Source organism: Panicum hallii, chromosome 2, assembly GCF_002211085.1.
Source record: "Panicum hallii strain FIL2 chromosome 2, PHallii_v3.1, whole genome shotgun sequence".
Taxonomy (NCBI): Eukaryota; Viridiplantae; Streptophyta; class Magnoliopsida; order Poales; family Poaceae; genus Panicum; species Panicum hallii.
This window is the reverse complement of record NC_038043.1, coordinates 7,400,824-7,415,332: the sequence shown is the minus strand read 5'-3', so window position 1 is coordinate 7,415,332 and position 14,509 is coordinate 7,400,824. Positions and strand designations below refer to the sequence as shown.

The 14,509-nt window shown below is 51.5% G+C and overlaps 1 protein-coding gene across 2 annotated transcripts; it reads right to left on the bottom strand.

Moving 5' to 3' along the window:
* Positions 1–188: 188 nt before the first annotated feature.
* On the bottom strand, positions 189–4,452 carry LOC112880050 (putative disease resistance RPP13-like protein 1). 2 transcript variants are annotated; one of them, XR_003226230.1, is made up of 3 exons: positions 1,559–4,452; positions 717–860; positions 189–635 (listed from the first exon to the last, which is right to left on the bottom strand). XR_003226230.1 is itself a non-coding variant. In XM_025944514.1 (3 exons), exons 1-2 carry the CDS (start codon positions 4,278–4,280, stop codon positions 750–752), a joined length of 2,964 nt encoding a protein of 987 aa, XP_025800299.1. In that variant the 5' UTR covers positions 4,281–4,445; the 3' UTR covers positions 189–635; positions 717–749. The 2 variants fall into 2 exon arrangements, 1 of the variants encoding a protein (XP_025800299.1); XM_025944514.1 differs by having other exon boundaries at positions 1,428–4,445.
* Positions 4,453–14,509: the final 10,057 nt, after the last annotated feature.

Here is a 14,509-nt window from a genome sequence, read left to right as displayed (position 1 = left end):
GGTGTTGCCACAGTTGCTAGCAGGCGGTCCTCATAGTGGACTTCAATGGTCATCGTGAGTTTATTTTGCTGCATGCTTTTCAATTGTAAAAATTTCGGCCCAGTAAAAAATAATTAAAGAAATTCAAATAATCAAATTACTATGTCTCGGGTTCTCATTTTTTCCAAGATAAAATTCAAATCCGGGGATTTCTTGTACAGTCTAAACAAACTTAGAATTGTTCGCACTGGTTGAAAGTACCAAACTGAACGTAACAATAAGGTGCATAATGAGGAAACTTGCATGAGTAGCAAGGTAGCCATAATTTTGAACAACTCAAATTATGTAACATAGAGAGGTAGAGGGTAGCAAGATTGAGTGGCCACAACAATTTGTGCTCAGCTGGTTTGCATGGTCCAAACAGCCACAAGTCCTTCCTCATACTGTCCCTACATATATAACATAAGCCATGGCGGGAGAGCTTGGACCCATTCATGAAGATCACTGAGCGCAGATAATTTCCATCTTTCTTTGTATTTTGAATCATTTCTTCATACTGCACATGTGCCCAATTTTTGCAGTGGTATCATGCATGGAGGAAGTGCATCAATCAGCTCAGATTGAATTGATGCAGACATCTTTGCACTGAATGCACCCTATGAATGAAAATCCACATCAGTAGAACATATTGAGTGGAACTACAGCCTGATTTGAAATAAAAATCTGACGGGGAATACCTAATTCAGTGGATCAATGACCATTTCCTATTTTTATGCGCTGTAGGAACAGGAAGCTTCAAGAACTAAAATGTCACCTTCCATGATGCGTGTATATGAAATTTCACTTTGAGCTGGTATGTGCTTCACCATATTCCGATATTTCTGAACAAGATAAAAAGCAAATGTGTTCTGAACATTACCAAAAACACTTTAACATGCTTTTTTGTTCCATTCAGATTCAGAAAAGTACAGGCTATGTAACAAAAAATTCCTAGTATAACTACATATCCTTGTGGGGGGGTTTGTATCGAAACTCCTAGGAGTGATATCAAATTTGTGATTTTAAAATTTTGATTTTTGCAAGAAGGGGGTCGTTGTGCCCTTATAATATTTGGAATATCACCTATTTGCATCCACTTGATCCAAATAAGACTGAATCCATATGCATGATTGTGGAAACTCTAAGGAGCCATTTCATATACTTTTGTTGTTCTAGTGAATGCAACATCTAGGAGGCAGATGATGTTTTCATGGATGAGAACAAATACAGTCTTGGTGGTGAAGTAAAGAAAAAGAATTGCAGAAATATGAAAAAGAAAATGAGTTGTGCATATGGAACATGAAAAATTGAAGCATGCGTATTATTAGCTTGTAGCAGACATTTGAAGTTTTGAATTGAAGCATGCGTATTATTAGCTTATAGCAGTCATTTGAAGTTTCGAATGGTACCTGACACAATTGCATTTGCAGCAGGTCACAGTGCCGGATTCTCAGCTTTGGTTCTGATGTGAACTTGGGCAATAGTTTGAGCTTGCTACACCTAGCAATGGTGAGATATTTAAGATTGGGAAAGTGCTCACTCTTGACACCGCACCATTCCTCCCACGCTTTCATGTTCCTGAACTTTAGCGACTCCAGTGCTGGAAACACATTACATACTCTCCTATCACTGCTTGAAGCGATATCTCCAACATCACCATAAAATTTGGGCCCAACTAGCTTGACACGTGGCAGTGATTGTACCAAAATATGTTTAAGAGATGGTAAGCAGCCAAGGGGTGGTAGTTCTTCGCAATTGTGACAGTCTTTCAGTTCAATAGAAGCTAACCTGTCCAAGGGCAGCCATCCTGACCATGTTGGAGAAAAGGATCCATTATAATGCTTGATACTGAGCTCTTCCAGATCTGAATGAGGCTTGAGGCATTTCAACACCTGATCTTTTGCAGCACTAAATCCAGGGCCCTGTCTGTCTGATATGCCTCCCACGGCATTTCCTTGTGGATCACAAAGAGGCTTGTTAAAATTTGTAAGTTCAGACCATTCAAGTGTAAGCTTTTGAATACCCAACTTGTTCCAGAGGTTGGCTGTGGCAGCTTTTGCACCATCCAGGTTGTTTAAACCTGTGATATGAAGATGTCCTCTAAGGTTTACCAGTTCATTCAGTTCTTCTATGCCACATCCAGCAGGCTCATTTCCAATGGCAAAAAAAGGTAGTCTCTGCAGCCTAGTCAACTCTCCTATCCCAGAAGGCATTTGTATGTTTGAATGTGGGATCTCTAGGCACCTTAAATTCAACAGGAGTTTTATACCTTGAGGTAACTGAGTAAGAGAAGAACAATTGTTAAGCTTGATCGTCTCCAGGTGGAAGAGAGCACAAATTGAATCGGGCAATGTCTTGATGGTGGTGTTATCCAAAGCAAGATAACGTAGATGTATCAGACTCCCTATGGACTTCGGTAACTCCATGATGTTTGTGTTGCTCAAATCTAGAGCTCTTAAGCATTCAAAATCCGTGATCAGTTCAGAAGGAATCTTTGTTCTAAATGTCATCTTCTCTTGGTTTTGTTCTGTTCTTGCAATGAACAGGAAGGTTCGCAGATCATGATGACCACGAAATGCGTTCAAGTGCATTTCTTCAACAGAATAGGACTCTTCGTCGACAAAGGACAAATGCCGAGGGCTCTCATCTATTTTCATGGAATAAGGGTGCTGTATCATCTTACATTCATTGCCGGAAACAAACTGAGCAAGCTCCTGATACAGGTCATGCATGACAAACTTCCCTTCACCGATACATTGAGCTGGGGAAGGGTGGAAGAAGCACCTTGACACCAAACCCTTGAAGTAGCCATTGGCGATAACTTCAGGGCTGCAGTCTCCTTCAGCATCCACAAATCCTTGCGCCGTCCACAGCTGGACTAGAACATCTTTGTCGAAGACAAAGCCCTTCGGAAACAATGAACAGAATGCAAAGCATCGCTTCAGTGGCGACGACAAATGATCGTAGCTCACCTTCAGCACTGGCAGTACCAGATTCTTCGCCTCACTACCAGCCCACAGTCCATTCTCCAGGACTTCTTTCCAGTGCTCCCAGCTGATTGAATTGCTGAGGGCACTACCAGCTGCCTCTCCTGCCAATGGCAAGCCCCCACACTTCTTCGAAATCTGCTTACCTATCTCGACAAGTTCTTGCTTAATGTTGGTGTTGCTGTTTGGCAGTGCCCGTCGCCGGCATACAAGCCAGCAGTCGTCATCTGACAAGCATTTCAGATGATACACCTTTGGGTTTACCATCTTGGCAACCTTCTTGCTCCTTGTTGTCACGATGACGGTGCTCCCCGCAGCACAGCAGCTCAGGGGAGCCGTAATGCAGTCCCAGTGGCTGGGATTGTCATCCCAAACGTCGTCGAGAACGATCAAGCACCTCTTCCCTGCAAGATGCTCAACAATGAGCTCATGAAGCGTGCTCAGCTCGTCGCAGTCGGGACGAGATCTGGTGATCGCCTCGACGATCTTGCGCGTCACGCCGACGACGTCGAACTCCTGGGAGACCCAGATCCAGAACGTCATGTGGAAGTGTGACCTGACGTCCGCCATGTTGCAGACGCACTGCACGAGCGCCGTCTTGCCGACGCCGGCCATCCCGACGATCGGCACGACGGCGTAGCCTCTCCCGTTGTCGGGCGGCGCGCGAACCAGAGCGGCGACCCTCTCGGCGTCGCGCTCCCGCCCGTGCAGGCCGCCGCAGCCGCGGGGTTGCGCGCTGCTCGGCACGAGCGCGCTCGCCGCGGGCCGGGGCGCGCCGTCGCCGGGGCGCAGCCGGAGCTTCCTCCTGTCCGACGCGACCTCCTCGTACCTCGCCCAGATGCCGTCGATCTTGCGGCGGAGTCGCCTCCCCGGCGCGGCGGCGAACAGCAGCCCCACCTCCCGGCGCCGCTTCCCGGTCTTTGCGGCGCGGAGGAGGTCGAGTTTGAGCTCCTCCAGCTGGGCCGAGCGGCGGGACTCGTACTCGAGCTCCTCGAGCACGTCCTCGGCCCGGTGCTCGAGGTCGCCGAGCTCGGCGAGCCACAGCTGTACGGAGCGGTCGGTGACGGACAGGCTCTCGGCGTCGCGGAGCGTGGCGCGGATCCGGAGCAGCTTGGACCTGAGCGCCGTCAGCTCGTCGTCGTCGACGGTGGCCGGCTCGGACGCGCGCCCGAACGGCTCAAGGAGCGGCGACGCAAGCTTCTTGGACTTGACGGCGAAGTGAAGCAGAGCATCTCGCAGGGTGTGGATGATTGGTTTCTCTCCCTTGTCAGCCATTGCGGGATCTGCAAGAACGCAATGATCGATAGGGAGAATTGATCAGTGGACTGGGCAAGAAGGAGATAGGTAGTCGTCGGCAAGCGTTGACGAAGACTTTTGGTTGAGGGGTAGTTGATGGCGTCTCGACGGATGAGTGGAGCCACTGGTTTTTTCCCTCTATTTTCTCTATTTTTATTTACATATCATATGTATTAAATTTATTTTAAATTAAATTTAACTTACTTTGATCAAATCTATAGAAAAATATAGCAATAACTATATTACCCAACATATGCATTATTTTATAGTGGATTCAATAAAATAAATTTGATATTGTAAATATTATTATTATTTTCTATAATTTGATAAAAGTTGTTCAAATTTGACTTACAATAAATCTAATACGACATGTAAATAAAAATAATAAAAATATATATGGCCGACAAACCTGCGCTTGGCTGGTGTCTCGACAGATGAGTGGATTAGTGGAGCCACTGTTTTTTTTTTCTCTATAGCCGACAAACTTGAACTTGGCTTACTTTACTATGAGGTGTTTGGATTTAAATGCTAATATTTTAAAGTGCTAAAGTTTACTACTGGTCCATCTAAATAGGAGTGTTAATAAGGTGAGATAAACTTTAGCTGAGATTTAAAAACTTCAGAAGGGATACGAGTGGTAATAGGTACTAAAATTTAGCACTCAACTTTAGCCTATACAAACGACCTTATATGCTTTTATTGTTAAAAATGCACAGTATACAGAAGTATACTTTTTAGAGTAAAGTACACTAGTGATCTCTAAATTTGTTCTGGTGTGTTATCTAGATCACTAAACTTTTAAAATATATTTTCAGGTCCCTGATCTTGTTCGAAGGTGTCACATAGGTCCCTAATCTCATAAAATGCATTTTTAGATTCATAAACTTGTCCCGCGCTGTCATGCAGGTTCCTAAACTCTCGAGATGCTATTTTTAATTTAATATAAATATTATTTTGCTACTTTAAGTTAATAAAAAGTTCTTTTGATTTTTATTGAGAATAGGAACAAATTATCTTAATAAATTTATACAAAGCGCATGCAAAATATAAATAGTTAGTAAGAAATATTCAGGATTAGCATTGATATCACCATATAAACGAGAAAACTATAATATCCACCGTTGATATCAAATGATCTGGATTAACCCATGATGTATGATTAATAAGCAGCTAATTCAAAATTAAAATAGTCTTTGTGGTAAGATTTCTAAATGAAACGGCTAAAAAATAGTTTAATAAACAGCCCATTTCGAATACAATTAACTAATGGCAATTTTCAGGGATATAAAAATTCACCTTAAGTGTTTGGGAACCGAAATGACACATTGAGACAAGTTTAGGGACCTGAAGATGCATCTTGAGAGTTTAGTGACCCGAATGACACCTCTAGAAGTGTTTAGGGATCAAAAATGAATTTTGAGTGTTTAGGGATCTATAGGACCGTCCATATATTTTACTCTACTTTTTATACATTTTAAAAATTTGAGCAAACCATATCAAAGCATTACCATTTTTTTGTTTATTGGAAGTAGTACTACTTCTGATTCATTCAGTAAATGCTTTTCCTGAGCTGACCCGACACTAGGCAAATATTGGGCGACATGCCCAAAATAGGCCTTATTTCGAGAAGGCTATCTTTATAAATGGTTTCATCATGCTTCATAAATTGTTGTATCTCTTTCAGAAAAAAAATGAAGAAAGTCTATTTTAATCCTACCAAACTACTTTATCCGCTTAACCCTCTTAATAATCTTTAGGCTCAATTTACTTTTCCCAAACTATTTCAATTGGCCCAATACCCCTACTAAGATTTCTCTTTTTTTTATTTCTACACGTACAAGTGAAATTTTAACTTCAAATTTTGCATCGAGACTATGATACGATGCCCCGTGCTAGAAAATTATATTATAAATTTTTGATAATTACTATTCATACAGAATTGTATCTCCATAATAAATTTCATATTAAATCTTCCTAAACTATGAAAATAAATATGAAAAATTCTTATTGCATTTTTTAACATAAGGCATCATGTTCTCCATCCATTCATAAAATTTGAAGTTAAAATTCAATTTGTACGTGAAGAAATTAAAAAGAAAAATATCAATAGGGTAGATACCAATTGAAATTGTTTGGGGAGTAATTAAGACTAAATTTTGCTCAGGGGGTTAAATACACAAAGTGGATTTAGTGAGGGGAGTAAAATGAACTTTCTAAAAAATATATAAAAATAGCTTTTGCAAATTTCTTCTTAACTTTTTTGAAAAATTGTTTAAAAAGAATTCATGGACATAAATTGCTTAGATTATTTCCGCTTGTTGAATTACTGTTCGAATTTTTTGACATTACGCACAAGTCATGCTGCAAGGAACATGGCCCAACGGGGCTATAGTTGTGATTTGCTGATTATGTGATAACATAGTGTCGGTACATACAGATAGGGGTACCTCCCGCTAGGGTGTCCAGGCCTTCGGATTCCCATAATCCATACTCCCCCTCGCCTCTGGGCCACGTGGCATACGGCCTCCGGGCCTGACAGCTGGGGCCGCGGCCTCCGGACCCTCCCCCGAGCTCCATGAGGCCCGGGGCCTCTGCACACCCAGGTGAGGGGGAGAGCTCACGGGTAGCCCCTGCGGACCCGGCCTCCCCTGGGAGGTCCAGGGCCGCCACGTGTGATGGCCGGACCATCACAGACCAGCCCGTTCCAACCGGTCTCGGCGGCCCCGGGCCCCCCTTTTCCTGATTAGGGGTCCGGCGCCACCACGTGTTGCCCAGCGGGAGGAGCGGGCTGGCCCCGCCGCGTGCCTGCGGCCTGAGGCCCCTTACGGGTCGCCTCCTCACCTACCCGCATTCAATGCGGTAGCTGAGTCGGGCACGCCAAAGTCAAAAGGCGCGGCCTGCCACTGACACACGGGGCAGGTAAGCTGACACCGCGGTAAGCCCGCCCGTTCTGAAGGCGGCGCGTCGTATCACCGCGCACAGTACGCGGACTGTGTGCAGTCCCGTCACGGCGCTGCGCGCGTGATGATGGCCTGTAATAGGTGGGCCAAGGCGTGCGCTGTAACAGTGCGCGCGCCACAGGACAGCCCCGTCTCGCCCTCTGATCGAAGGTCCCATCCAACAGTAACAGCACGGCTTCACTGTTGGGTAACGCTGACGCCGGACACTGTACAAGACAAGGCTGTACACGGCCATATCCTGGCTGTAGATACGCACATCAACTTCTCGATAGAGAGGACTACGGAGAGGAGCTGGAGTTGAAGATCTCTATGACTCTCGTAGAACAGGCTCCTGTAAGCCGGACCCACATGTCGGGGACCCGCTCAGTGTAAGCACTCCCCTTGGACTATAAAAGGGAGAGTGCACTCGTTAGAACACATCGAATATCCAAGGTGGCACACACACAAGCTTATGCTGCTTTCCATTCAGGCTCACGCTGCCAATACTAACACCAAAGTGGACGTAGGGTATTACGCTCCGGCGGCCCGAACCACTCTAAATCTTCGTGTCCTTCCTGCGTTCATCTGTCCACCGATCGAGCGCTTCTAAGCCTCCTCCAAACCCATCCTTAACTAGGATTAGGCGGGTGCTTTCCGCCACCCGGCTGGAGAATTCCTCCGACATTTGGCGCGCCAGGTAGGGGGTTAGGTTTGGTTTGCGCTCGGTCGACCTTCGCCACCTCAATGGCGCAGGAAAATGGCCACCATGACCTCCTGGTCGGTGAAGAAGTGGCGTCAACGGCGCCACACGCCTCGCGCCATCCCGCCTCCAGAGTGGCCCCACGTGCTGCTCCGCCGTGTGCAGCGGAGCGGGCCTCTGCGGCCCAATCGGTGCTCCCACCGAGCGGGCCCCTCATGGCAGCCAGGGAGTTGCTCCGCAACCCCCCGGGCGAGGCAGCGTCGCCAGACGCGCACAGACAGTGGCGTGACGACGTCGACCGTCTCCTCAACCTAGCACAGGCTTCCCCAGGCTCTGCGGGGGGTCTGTTTCCAGGCAGCGCCGTCGCCAGGGCGGTGCATCCGGTTCTGTGCACTCACCATCCGTGAGGAGTGCACGGACCGAAGACCTCCGGGCGGAGCTCAACCGTAGGCATGCGGGAGAGGACGCCAGGGTCTCCATCGAGCGGGCGTGCAACCGACGACTCAATATTGAGGGTTGGAACCTTGCGCCCGAGCTCGATGCGGCTGCGGCCAGGTCGCAGGGACTCCCCCAGGCGCCGGTGTCGGGTGTGGGCTGCGCCGTGCTCGCAGACCACCTCCGCGCAGTCGCCTGGCCGTCCAAGTTCCGACCTCACCTGCCGGAAAAATATGACGGGTCCTCCAACCCGTCAGAGTTCCTGCAAGTTTACATCACCGCCATCACGGCGGTCGGGGGTAACGAAGCCGTCATGGCAAGTTACTTTCATGTAGCCTTGACCGGGCCAGCCCGGACCTGGCTCATAAATCTTACCCCAGGAACCATCCAGTCCTGGGGTGAGCTCTGCGCGCAGTTCACTGCGAACTTCGCCAGCGCGTACCAGCAGCATGGCGTGGAGGCCCACCTCCACGCCGTGAGGCAGCAACCCGGGGAAACCCTCCGGGCCTTCATCTCCCGCTTCACCAAGGTACGCGGAACTATCCCACGTATCTCCGATGCGTCTATTATCATGGCCTTCCGACAGGGGGTCCGAGACGAGAAGATGCTAGAGAAGCTGGCGACCCACCAGGTGGAAGCCGTCACCACCTTGTTCGCTCTGGCGGACAAATGCGCCCGGGCTGCAGAAGGTCGTGCATGGCACTCTGCAACCCAGGCAGGTCCCGCTCAGACGAGTGGACCTAGCGTCGCCGCCCCGGCAGCGGCAAGAAAAAGAACAAGAAGGTCCGTGGCTTCGACAAGTCACGGATTGGGGGTCCGGCCGTTGCAGCTGCAACGACCAGGGGCCAGAACTCCCGAGGCAAGCGCCCGCGGCAACAGCGCACCGACCCCGGGTCGTGCCCTGTTCATCCGGGGGCTCGTCACAGCGCCACCGAGTGCCGCGAAATCCAGAAGCTCGCGGAGCGCCTCAGCAAGAGGCGAGATCAAGCCTCCAAGGAAGGCTCCTCCCCGCCGCGCCGGTCCGGTAAGGAGAAAGCCTCCGATGCCGACGCAGCCGCGACGGAGAGAGAGTTGGGGTATCAAGCCCCCAACAAAGACCTCAAGGGACTTTTCCAGCAGTCCGATTCCGAGTCCGGCGGGGACGAGCGCCGCAAGAAGCTGTACGTTATGTACGGTGGCAGTTCGGAGCTCGTCTCCCGGTGGGACGTCAAGGCCCTTCGCCGGGAGGTCCTCTCGGTGAAGCCAGGGGTGCCGAAGGCGGCGCCCCATCAGCGGTGGAAAGGCACCACCATCTCCTTCGGGCCATCCGATTGCCCAGAGAACATGGCGGGCGCGGGGTGCTGCCGCTCATCACGGCACCCACCATCGCCAATGTTCGCCTTCACCATGTGCTGATCGACGGAGGCGCCGGCCTCAGCGTCATCAGCTATGCAGCGTTCAAGCACCTGCAGATCCCGGAGTCCAAGTTGGCTCCATCGCGCCCATTCTCAGGAGTGGGCCCGGATCCCGTATACCCGGTAGGGACCATCACCCTACCGGTTACATTCGGGACAGAGGACAACTTCCGCACCGAGAACGTGCAGTTCGAAGTTGCGGAAGTTAACCTCCCCTTCAACGCCATCATCGGCAGACCGGCTCTGTACCGGTTCATGGCCGTTGCCCACTACGGGTACCTGGTCCTGAAGATGCCTTCTCCGTCAGGCGTCCTCACCGTCCAGAGTGATCGGGCCGCTGCCGTTGTGGCGGTCGAAAAGCTCCATGCGCTGGCCACAGGACTCGCCCCTGTAGCAGGCGCCCAGGGGTCCGACCCCTCAACCTCGCGTGCCAAGGTTCCGACCAAGGCGCCGAGGGTCTGTCCGTCCGACACGGACAACGTTCCCGTGAAGACCATCCAGGTCGGAGCGGAGGCCTCCCAGACCACCCGTATCGGTGGCAACCTGGGAGAGAAATAGGAAAGCGCGCTCATCGCCTTCCTCCGGACAAATGTTGATGTGTTCGCCTGGGAGCCATCACAAATGCCTGGGATCCCCAGGGAGGTGATTGAGCATCATCTGAAGATCCACCCCGACGCCAGGCCGGTCCGGCAGAAGCCACGCAAGCAGTCCATTGAGTGGCAGAACTTCATCCGTGAAGAGGTCCGCAAGCTGCTGCAGGCTGGCTTCATCGAGGAGGTCTACCATCCTGTATGGTTGGCCAACCCGGTGGTGGTACCAAAGGCCAACGGGAAGCTTTGGATGTGCATCGACTACACCAATCTTAATAAAGCATGTCCAAAAGACCCTTATCCACTCCCACGTATAGATCAGATTGTAGATTCCACCTCCGGGTGTGATTTGCTGTCCTTCATAGATGCCTATTCTGGTTTTCATCAAATCAAAATGGCTAGAGATGATAGGAAGCATACAGCTTTTGTAACAGTGGATGGTCTTTATTGTTATATAGTGATGCCTTATGGATTACTAATGCTCTACCCACCTTTGCTCGTGCAATGAACATCACTCTAGGTGATTGGTTAGAGATATAGTCGAGGTATATGTCGATGACATCGTTGTCAAGACTAGGGAGTCGAGTTCCCTCTTAGAAAATCTGGCTCAAGTCTTCGACAAGCTACGCGCGACCTCTACCAAGCTTAACCCCGAGAAGTGCGTCTTCGGCGTATCGGCGGGAAAGCTCCTTGGTTTCCTGGTCTCCCACCGGGGGATCGAAGCCAACCCGGATAAGGTCCGGGCGATTGAAGCAATGAGGCCCCCTGCACGCCTCAAGGACGTACAAAGGTTGACGGGGTCCCTGGCAGCTCTCAGCCGCTTCATTTCGAGGCTGGCGGAGAGGGCACTTCCCTTCTTCAAGTTGATGAGGGGGTCCGGCCCATTCTCATGGACCGAAGAGGCAGAGTGTGCCTTCCAAGAGATGAAGCAGTACCTTACCTCCTTGCCGGTCCTGGTCGCACCGGACCCAGGTGAGACACTGTTTCTTTATCTTGCAGCTACGACCGAAGTGATCAGCATGGTGCTGGTCGCCGAGAGGTCCGAGCCTCTTCCGCAGGGGGCCCCCACGGACCCCCCTGCAGGAGAAGGAGGTCTGGCCTCCACCGCTCCGGAAACCGGCCCTGCTTCGGAGGGTCCGGCCAGGTCCTCACCCGGACAAGCACTAAACAGCCTGGGGGCCGGCGGGAACCCAGCTGAAGCCGAGGGGTCTAATCCACCTGGCAGAGTCAGGACCATCCAAAAGCCGGTCTACTACGTCAGCGAAGTCCTTCACGAGGCAAAGGCCAGGTATCCCGAGACGCATAACCTTCTTTATGCCATACTCGTTGCGTCCAGGAAACTCCGTCATTATTTTCAAACCCACAAGATTGTGGTGGTAACCTCCTACCCTTTGAGGGCCATCCTCCACAACTCCAACGCCACAGGCAATATCGCCAAGTGGGCGGCTGAGCTCGCAGGATTCCAACTTGAGTTCCAGCCGCGCCACGCCGTCAAGGGTCAGGTCCTAGCTGACTTCGTGGCGGAATGGACACCATCACCAGGCGCCTCGGGGGTCCGGACCATGGGACGGACCCCCCACGTCCGGAGGCCAGCGCCCGGTGTTCACCGGACCACACTGGACCCTCTTCTTTGACGGGTCCGCCCGCAGCAAGAGGGCCGGGGCTGGTGTGGTCCTCATCGACCCACGAGGCGAGCAATTGAAGTACATGTGCACCTCGATTTTGAGGCCACCAACAACATGGCGGAGTATGAAGCCTTAATCTTTGGGCTCACGGCGGCTCTGTCCCTGGGGGTCCGGGAGCTCCTGGTCAAAGGGGACTCTCAACTCATCATCAGGCAAGTCCGGGGGGAGTGTTGCTGCAACAACCCCCAGCTCGCAGCCTACCACATCCATGTGAAGAGGCTGGAGAAGGACTTCGATGTGCTGGAACTGCAACACGTTCCACGCGAAGGCAATTCAGCAGCTGATGCCCTCTCCGCGAGCGCATCGACTCAGGCGCCCGTGCCTGAGGGCGTCTTCCAGAGGCGTCTGCTGAAGCCTTCCGCCCAGCCTGCCGATCTGGCGAGGGGGTCGGACTAGCACCTCGAAGCTAGCGATCCCGGCGGTGCTCCATCCGTGGTACCCCCAAGGGCCGTGTGCACCCTTGAGGGTCCCGAAGACCTCGGGAGCCACGCCCAGTTTCTCAGGAAGGTCCCGATGCATGGATCTCTAAGGTCCGGGACTACCTGAAGGATAACTACCTTCCTGAAGATCAAGCATCTGCTGAGCGCATTGTCCGGATGGCTAAGCGATACACGGTGGTAGAAGGGGATCTTTATCGCCGTGGCGCCAGCGGTGTCCTCATGCGGTGCATCACCCAGGAAGAGGGCCGCGACTTGCTTGCGGAGATCCATGGAGGCGAGTGCGGAAGTCACTCTTCATCCCACACGCTGGTTAGTAAAGCCTTTCGGCATGGTTTTTACTGGCCTACAGCACTCCAGGATGCAGCTGAGTTGGTAAGGACCTGTAAAGCGTGCCAGTTCCACGCAAAGCAGATACAACTCCAGCTCAGGCACTGCAGATGATTCCTCCCTCTTGGCCCTTTGCGGTATGGGGGTTGGATATCTTGGGACCTTTCCCTAGGGCCGTCGGCGGGTACCGGTACCTCTATGTCGCCATTGACAAGTTCACCAAGTGGCCAGAGGCAACCCCAGTGGTCAACATTACCAAGGCGTCAGCAACTGCTTTCCTCAGGTCAATTGTGTGCCGGTTCGGGGTCCCGAATCGTGTCATCACCGACAATGGAACCCAGTTCACGAGCCAGTACTTCCAGGAATACTGTGAGGATATGGGCATCCAGCTCTGTTTCGCCTCAAGTGGCACATCCCAGGAGCAATGGCAAGTTGAACGGGCCAATGCCGAAATCCTCAGAGGGCTCAAGATCCGAACCTACTGTGACCTTGAGAAGCATGGCGCAAGATGGATTGAAGAGCTTCCGAGTGTGTTATGGGGAACGGACCACACCCAGCCGGCAACAGGGGAAACCCCTTTCTTCCTGGTCTACGGGGCCGAAGCGTGCCTTCCCCCGGAGATCACCATGGGCTCTCTGCGAGTCCGTCTTTTGATGAAGAATGCAGGAGCAGGAGCGTCGCCAAGACGTGGACCTCGTAGACGAGCGTAGATGGCGAGCAGCAGTCCGCAACGCACGGTACAACCAAGCGCTCCGGCGCTACCACCAACGGTTCGTGCGAAGGTAGAGAGCTCCGGGTCGGGGACCTAGTCCTAAGGCGAATCTTGAACCGGGAGGGTATGCATAAGCTCTCCCCCAGCTGGGAGGGCCCTCAAGGTGACCAAGGTGTGCCGACCCGGATCTGTTCGCCTTGCTGCGGAGGATGGAATGCACTACCCAATCCATGGAACATTGAGCACCTCCGTAAGTTCTATCCCTAGGACCTGGTTGAGAGGAAATTTTTCCTTTGTAATTGGTAGCATTGCCGTGCGGACCAGGGTGGTAGAGGTCCGCCCTCGTAAACCCAGCCCCTGGCGTACATCGCACAACTCTTCTGTACCAATTCATTTAAGGGGAAATTTGTTCTCAAACGCGTCCTTGAACTCTATGCGATTCTAAGGTTTTTTCGCTTCTTCTTACGCTAACCCCCACGGGTTTTTCGCGTCTGTGTCGTGTCGAAAGTCCTACTTAGGTTGCTACACTATGTCTCTGCCCGGGACCCCTGTCTCGCGGAAGAAAAGGAACGGGCACCCGGGAGCTGGCTTCAGGGAGGCATGCTCATTCTTTGCTGGGGTCCAGGGCTGTGTAGCCGCTTAGCCTGGTTCCGTACCCTAAGCCTACACGCCCTGCCCCCTAGGACGGGTACCGTTGTACCTTGAACAATGGACCCGGGGCCGGGACCCCTTAGATTCCCGAACAATGGCCCGGTGCTCTGACTCGTTATGCAATGCAGTAGGCTTTTGCTAGCCGGACCGGGACCTCGTGGGGACGTCTACTAAGCGTTGATCTAAGTCATGTGCAGGACCTCGGTTATATGGCAGCTAGTCCCGTCCTATCGCGACTACCTCCCAGGGGGCCACACGGGACCTCGGTATGCACAAGAACACCTTACAAAACCGACAACAGGAAAACAGCTAAGTTTTTGCGCAATATCATAAGG

Excerpts from the sequence above, each read along its gene's own strand:
- LOC112880050 (XM_025944514.1), bottom strand. The coding sequence starts at position 4,280 with ATGGCTGACAAGGGAGAGAAACCAATCATCCACACCCTGCGAGATGCT. Across the intron at positions 861-1,427 it reads TGCAAATGCAATTGTGTCAG|AAATATCGGAATATGGTGAA; the intron begins GTACCATTCGAA and ends TATCTTGTTCAG.